This window comes from Lactuca saligna, chromosome 4, assembly GCF_052625555.1.
Source record: "Lactuca saligna cultivar CGN05327 chromosome 4, ASM5262555v1, whole genome shotgun sequence".
NCBI classification, from domain to species: domain Eukaryota; kingdom Viridiplantae; phylum Streptophyta; class Magnoliopsida; order Asterales; family Asteraceae; genus Lactuca; species Lactuca saligna.
In genome coordinates, this window is record NC_136420.1 from 109,131,147 (window position 1) to 109,138,705 (window position 7,559).

The 7,559-nt window shown below is 30.1% G+C and overlaps 1 protein-coding gene across 1 annotated transcript; it reads right to left on the reverse strand.

Annotated features, from left to right (window-relative positions):
• Positions 1-5,704: 5,704 nt before the first annotated feature.
• LOC145042596 (squamosa promoter-binding-like protein 2) lies at positions 5,705-6,927 on the reverse strand. Its single transcript, XM_078991047.1, has 3 exons — positions 6,666-6,927; positions 6,324-6,575; positions 5,705-6,228 (listed from the first exon to the last, which is right to left on the reverse strand). Exons 2-3 carry the CDS (start codon positions 6,533-6,535, stop codon positions 5,841-5,843), a joined length of 600 nt encoding a protein of 199 aa, XP_078847173.1. The 5' UTR covers positions 6,536-6,575; positions 6,666-6,927; the 3' UTR covers positions 5,705-5,840.
• Positions 6,928-7,559: the final 632 nt, after the last annotated feature.

Here is a 7,559-nt window from a genome sequence, read left to right on the forward strand (position 1 = left end):
TTCAAACGCTTGATAATATGAAATACGATGATTTATAAAGCTAACATATTTTTATTTTATTATATATATATATATATATATATATATATATATATATATATATATATATATATATATATATATATATATATAGCCATTTATGTTTTTTATATACATATGACCATTGATTTTGTTTGAATTGTTTATAAAATACCATTATGACCGGTTGGTATACTATTGGCCAAAGATATTTTTTTTTACATATTTAGTCACTTATGTTTTATTTTTATAAACATTTAGTAACTTATGTTTTTGTTTTATACACATTTAATCACTCTTCTTTTTTAGAGTTCCATCTTTTTTTAAAAATAGTAAAGTTCATATTGTTCGTAGGAGGAAATTTACATCATCTATCTCCAATCCATCGAACTTTATCTCAATGTGGTAAGGTTATATGGATATGTTTTGGTTACCATAAACTTTGGAATCTAGCTTGCTCGTTTGACAAAAAAATTCCTACAAAAATAAGTGGCAAATTCATCAATTATCAATCAAACAAAATGAAAAACTATTAGTCATACAAATGAATATCTAAATTTTCTAAGCCAAATGAGTTTACGTCTTGGAGAGGAATGCTAATAGGGTTGACATAAGCCTTTAACACATCTTCAAAAGAATCAAAACTCATCATGAGTGTTATCAAGTGGAGCCTCAAGCTTGGAAACAAGGAATTTGTCGAATAACTTCAATCCAAAACCAAGAAAGTCAGACATCTTCATGTGCCTGAATCTTTCATTTGTTAGAACATATATGTTTAAGCTATTAATAAGTACAAGCTTGCTCTCAGTTATAGGATTTGTCAAACACGAAAGCTCTATTAACAACTCTTAGACAACATTTGAATAATAAAAACAAGCCCTAATTACAAAAATTAATCATATCTTAAACTTGATTTGGTTGGTGGTCTTCATATTCTACCCATATGAGGATAAGGGTACATATATGACCGTCCAAACTGGTTGTGCATCATCTACGTTACGTTATAATCGGTAACTCATAAATCATTATAGAATGCATAATCATAAACCTTATCCCATTCTTTAAGCTACTAGGATCAATTACTTCTCATGATAAACAATTCTTCTTCTCTTTATGGACTTAGTAACCCGAGTTTTTTCATATGAGCACATGAACTTTGAGTTTTTTATTAGATGAATACATGAAGTTCTTGAACTTCTAAAAAATCAAACACATGACGAACATACACAAAATAAGTGACTAATTATGTATAAAAACAAAACATAAGTGATTAAATGTGCACAAAAACAAAACATCATTGACCGAAAAACATATACTAGCCGGTCATAATGATATTTTGTGAACAATCCAAACAAGGTAAATGGTCATATGTGTACAAAAAAACCTAAGTAACTAAATGTATATAAAAACAAAACTATGTTACCCTTGAAAATCATTATCCCTTTGAAAAAATTATATATTAGGGTTGTTATACATTAATAAGCTAACAAACAGTACTTTAAATAACCAAAATTTCAAACACCCCTAATAAAACACAAAGAAAACTTGAATGACTAATTTTGTAAAAGAATTATGTATAATAAATATACCAAATGGTTACTATTGTTCCTAAGAACACATCATCTATATTATTCTAGTTGGTCTACATAGTTTTAAAATACATGTAATGGATCCCTATGTGACAAAAGTTATAGAAATATTATTTGTTTTTTTTTAATTCAGACTCATGGTAGCTCTAATCAGTTTCAATTCTTTTTATTTTGTCCTATTTTTAAATTTTCACAAATTTGGTCCAAATTTTCTTTATAGAAATATGTTTATAAAACTTAGTCTGTTTTGATAAGTACTTCTTTTACATCTTTTTACAAAATTGATTTTTTATCCAAAATTACTATTTTTATATATTCACTTTGATGTATATTTTTGTTATTTTTTTTTCAAATTCATTTTCAATCTTTTACGTACTTTTTACATGTATGTAGGTTGTGAAACATATAAATATTACTTTCTTTTAAATATTCGATTTTAAACACCATTATGCATTTTATTTGTCATGTTTGTAATCGTATTATAATAACTTTTGGTGTAGTTAGTGGAGTAATAAAAGTACAATATTATAGTCGTGTATATGTATGTGGTTGTATATGTGAGGTATAATGACTTAAAAGAGTAATATATTTTTTTTTATTTTTATATATTTGGTCACTCAGTTTCTTTTTATCCATATTCATCCCTTTAACTAGTTTAACTGTACACATTTAGTCTATATGAACGACAACTTTAGGTAAGCCAGAAAAATGACTTAATAGGGTAATTTTTTTTTTACTTTGTATACATTTAGTCCTTAATATTTTTTTTTTGCATATTTAGTCATTGATATATTTTTTGTTACAAAATAAGTCCTTGTTGTTTTTGTATATATTCAGTACTTATGACCGGTTTCTTTAAGCTTTTCTTATGGTATCCTATGTGGTACAATCATTAAGGATATGTTCGGGGCTATTGAAGCTTATAATTGCTATGTCCTCGGCTGCTTGGTTGCTTAACACTTGTGGTTTGGCTTAGGTCTTGTTTTGATCATCGTGACTTCTTCCTACGATCTCGAATTTTAAGGATCTTTTATATCCATGCGTTCGTATTTAAGTCTACTACAATTTTCGTCTAGATTACTCCCATTAAAAAGTAATACATTTTTACTTATGATCTTTATATACATGCGTTCTTTATAAATGTATGTATGAATGGCTTTTTATAGAATTGTAAGTAAAAATATACTATTTTTTAATAAGAGTAATCAAAAGAAAAATTATAGTAGACCTAAATACGAACGTGTAATTATAAAAATCGTTAAAATATGATATCGTATGATGAAGTTATGACGTTCAGGAAATAAGACCTAAGCAACAAAACAGTCATAACTGCAGTGGTCATAAGAATCAACATCTCTGAACACCTCATTAATGATTATCTCAAGTAGGATATCGTGGGAAAAACCTAAAAAAATCAGTCATAAGTACTGAATGTATACAAAAACAACAAGAACTTATTTTGCAACAAAAAACAAATATTAAGGGATATATATATATATATATATATATATATATATATATATATATATATATATATATATATATAAGTTTAAGGGGAAAATGTGGACGAAAAAACTCAATGATCATATGTATATAAATCGAAAAGTATATTACCATTTTAACTCCTTATTGATGTCTATACCCTTAAAATTTTTGTTTTTTAAATGATTACACATCTAAAATAAATCTTCTAATTCTTGAAAACCCTCCTCTAATCCCCACACCTCCTTTTTCATGTTTACTATTTTTTTATTCCTTTTCTTTTTCATTATTGTAATAAAACACATTTCTCCAAATATATAATGCAAAATATATGATCACAAAATACAAATAATATATAGGGAAAATGCCGTTGTAGCACATTAAACTTTAAGCAATTGTCTAATTTGGTTACTGGACTTTCTTTTTCCCAATAGACCATTAAACTCATTTTTTACATATCAATAAACCATTTTGTTCAAATTTAACAGGTTATCTAGTAAAAAAGCTAACGTAGCATTAATAAATTTTTTTATTATTTGGTAGTCGGATAACAATTTAACCCCACCTATTCTTACCTTTGCAGAAAGTGTCACCACCTTTGAGCTTTGTAGAACACCAACTGCATCATCTTAATCAACTATCATCGCCATCCTCCATCTTGCATCGACACTCATTTCTTCCTCTTTCACTTGCCAAGGATTTCTGGTGAAGTTTGATGTTTTAAAGAGAGAAAGCTTATACAGAGAGAAAATTAGAACTCTGGTTGATTGTTGAAGAAGATAAAGACATGTGAGCTTTGTAAATCCATCAACATTCCCATTTTACAACATTACAACCTCCCGCTCTTAGTGTTTTCACAAGTTATATCCTTTAAGTGAGATTTAATCGATATTGTTTTTTTTCAACACATTAACGATGTCTCTGTTGATTTGATGTAAGATTGACTTCAATGCATTTAGTTTGTGAAGCATTTTGGATTCCTGATCCGTTAATTGTAGGTGAGTTAGAGTTTCGCAGATTGAGTTCATTGGTTGGTTCACAAGATCGACTTCATGGAGGAAAAAGGTAATTATGAACCCAAGTGAATCACCAAATCTTTATGCAGACAGGTTTTCTTCTCATGCGGACCTCCAAGATCAATTTTTGGTTCGATTTTTTGTTGTTCTTCTTCATGTATGTCGTTAATTTCTCATTGTTCTTCTTCAATGTTTTTTATTCTGATTTGGATGTTCGATTTAGGTTCTTTGATTTTGCTTTTGGTGTTTGATTTTAGGAGTATAACTCTATAAGTATTCAAGGAAGAATATGCATATGCTATAATTTTTTGTCGTTCTTCATTTTTTTTGTATCCAAATCATCTGATGTTCTTTTTTTTCTGGATTTTGTTTAGATTTAGTGTTCATTTGGGTGTGTTCGTTGAATGAAGATGAATGGTGGTTGTGATGGGAGGTGGACATAAGGTGGGTGGCAGACGATGGTGGTGGTGGGAGGTAAGAAGTGCAAGGTGAATGATGGTGGTGGTGGGAGTTGGTTTACAAGAAGATGAATTGGGGGTTGGAAGAAGATGAATGGTTGATTGTTGTACACACAAACTAGTCCAAATTAGGGTTTTATTTATTTAAGTAGTCGGTCTACTTCAGCTTCTTTGACACGTCAGTCGTCCATGTAATAGGTCCACATAAGCATATTTAACATGTCACTTTTCCATGTAGGAATGCTAACCGGATACCCTTTTAAATTTGAGAATAATGTTTTAATTGACAGGTAAATAACGAATCTAAGACTATGTTTGGCAAACTAGCTGAAAAGTTAGCTGGAAGCTAAAAAGCCAGCTGATATCTGAAAAGCTAGCTAATAACTGAAAAAGTAGCTACTAGCTGATAAAAAATAACGTTTGGTAAAAACTAGCAGATAAGCTAGCTGAAATATATAAAATGACGTAAAATGACATTTAGAAAAATACGTTTTTTTTGTAATTAATTAAGGGTATATTTGGGAATTTTTTAAAAAGCTCCTAAAAAACTACTCAAAATAGCTTTTTAAAAAGCTAGCTTATCAGCTACTTTTTGACTTACCAAACATGATAATTTAAAAAAGCTCGAAAAATAAACTAGTTGTGGCATGCCAAACACAACCAAAGTTACTCTATACTACTCATAATTTCACACATATTTTAAACAAGACTTGAACTATAATAGTTGATTAGTCATCTGCCTAGCTAATGTGATTTGGAGTTTCTTCTACTTTGATTATAGAATTTGTAAAACAAGATAGTTTTTTTTCCTCAGGCAGACGTTTATAATATCTCACTTGTTTATCTGTCACATTGTTGTGGGAGACATGAACAACATAATTGTATGTGTGACAAAAATAGAAAATATGTTATTATTTCTTAGTATGGTAGTTCATGTGACTATGTCTGTGAATATATGTTATCAGGGCCTACACAAGCTGTCGAGTATGATTGTGTATCGTGTATATAACACATTATTATTTTTAGGTATTATTGTGCATGTGAATGTGTATGTGTGTGTATATATGTGACTTTATTGTTGGGGGGGCTGCACAAACCATAGAGTATGGTTGTGTAAGTGTATGACAAAAACAAAAAAATATTGCTTAAATTCTTGGTTTAACAACTTAAAATCCTAGGAAATTACATGTACGGAACAAATCTAAAACCTACTTAATTACTTATTAAATAACTTAAAAGTACAAACATAAACATTGTGCCACAAAAACCAACAATTACTAATATCGCCAATAGAAAGGAAATTCTTGAGGATCTTGATTATAATTCGACGTCGTATCGATCATACCACCCCACCCCGCATCAGAATCATTCTCCAAACTTATTGTTGCAGAGAAGGAACCAGATGGAGGGTGCACCACATGGCTAAAAGATGCCTCTGAAGATGACAGAAGAGAGGGAGCATGGTCCAAGTGGCTCCACAGAGAGCTCGTGGTCATGGAAGCCATGGCTGTGTGCACCGGTGGACCACTTGGCTGCACTACACCGGTGCCATGATGATTCGCCGGAAAAAGATATGGTCGAGGCTTTCTTCTTCTCCGATTATGCCCGTCAAGTCGCTTTCTGCAACTCCGTTTTCCTTCGTCAAATTCATCTAGCGGATGGAACCTGTGAATGGAATCAGTAAACAGTAATTATCATAATTAAACTCGTTGATTCGTAAACCTCTCGAAAACCCTAAATTTGGAAGTGAAAAAGTATACCGACTACACTGCTGGCAGAATCGAAGCTTTTCGGTTTTGATTGAAACCTCTGGGCTCTTGGAATGGACTTCGCAAACCTTATGACGCTGGTGATACTTTCTGCAGTTGCTAAGGTCCGCCGTGCAGCCATCGACGACGCAGGTGGCTGCCTGAACTGAGTTATTTATCGCCGAACATACCCTTTTCGATGATCCTGAAGGTGACAATGCCATCTATGATCTAACTCGTTGCCTCTGTAAATTACTTGATTCACTAAAATCCAATTTGAAAACAGTGAAATTGACCGATGGGGATTTACAAAATCAAGATATATTATGTATATATAAAGATTAAAGAACTTACGTAGAAATGATTCGAGAGTGTTTTGTTTTTGAGCTTGACAACCTTCCGATGGATAAAGAGAGTAGTAGTTAAAGACAAAGAGCCAAGAAGTTGAAGTTGAAGTTGGTGCAACATGTGAAGCTGTGTCCCCTTCTCTGGGACCTTTCATCGAACACATCATGGGCACATTTTGGACTATGCAGATGGCACTTCATCAAGAATAATGCATCGAAACCAGAGAGGACAGGGTTCCAAATCGATGGTAGTGGGGAAGTTCCTATTTATGGTAATATGTAGAGTTTCTTTATTGGGGTTTTGTATATAACTTGGTAAAGAGAGCCGAAAAAGACAAGGAGTTAGATGTTTTTAAGATAATTTTAGTGCAATTTTGGTATAAAACTGACAATAAATCTCTATATTTAATTCTTTATCGGCATTATTGTCTTGTAGAGTTGTAGGTATAGGTAAAATAATGTATTATCTTAGAGTTTATAGGATAATGTTAATGCATTCTTGTAATAAGTATTAAGGAAAATGACTAGGATAATTATCTTTTTGATTTCTTCATGTATAATTTTTTTTATATATATTTGACAATTATATATATATATATATATATATATATATATATATATATATATATATATATATATATATATATATATATAATTGTGAAATATATATAAAAAAATTATACATGAAGAAATCAAAAAGATAATTATCCTAGTTATTTTCCTTTATACTTATACCAAGAATATATATATATATATATATATATATATATATATATATATATATATATATATATATATATATATATGAGACTATGTTAATTTTATAACACCATGAGACCAAATCTAAAAATAATTTCAAAATGCAAAATAAAATAAAAAAATCCAAAAAAAAAATTCATTA

What these genes read in the sequence shown, in the direction of transcription:
- LOC145042596 (XM_078991047.1), bottom strand. Translation starts at nt 6,535, where the DNA reads ATGGCATTGTCACCTTCAGGATCATCGAAAAGGGTATGTTCGGCGATA. An exon ending in TTCTGCCAGCAGTGTAGTCG is followed by an intron (nt 6,229 to 6,323) that starts GTATACTTTTTC and finishes TTCCATTCACAG; the next exon opens with GTTCCATCCGCTAGATGAAT.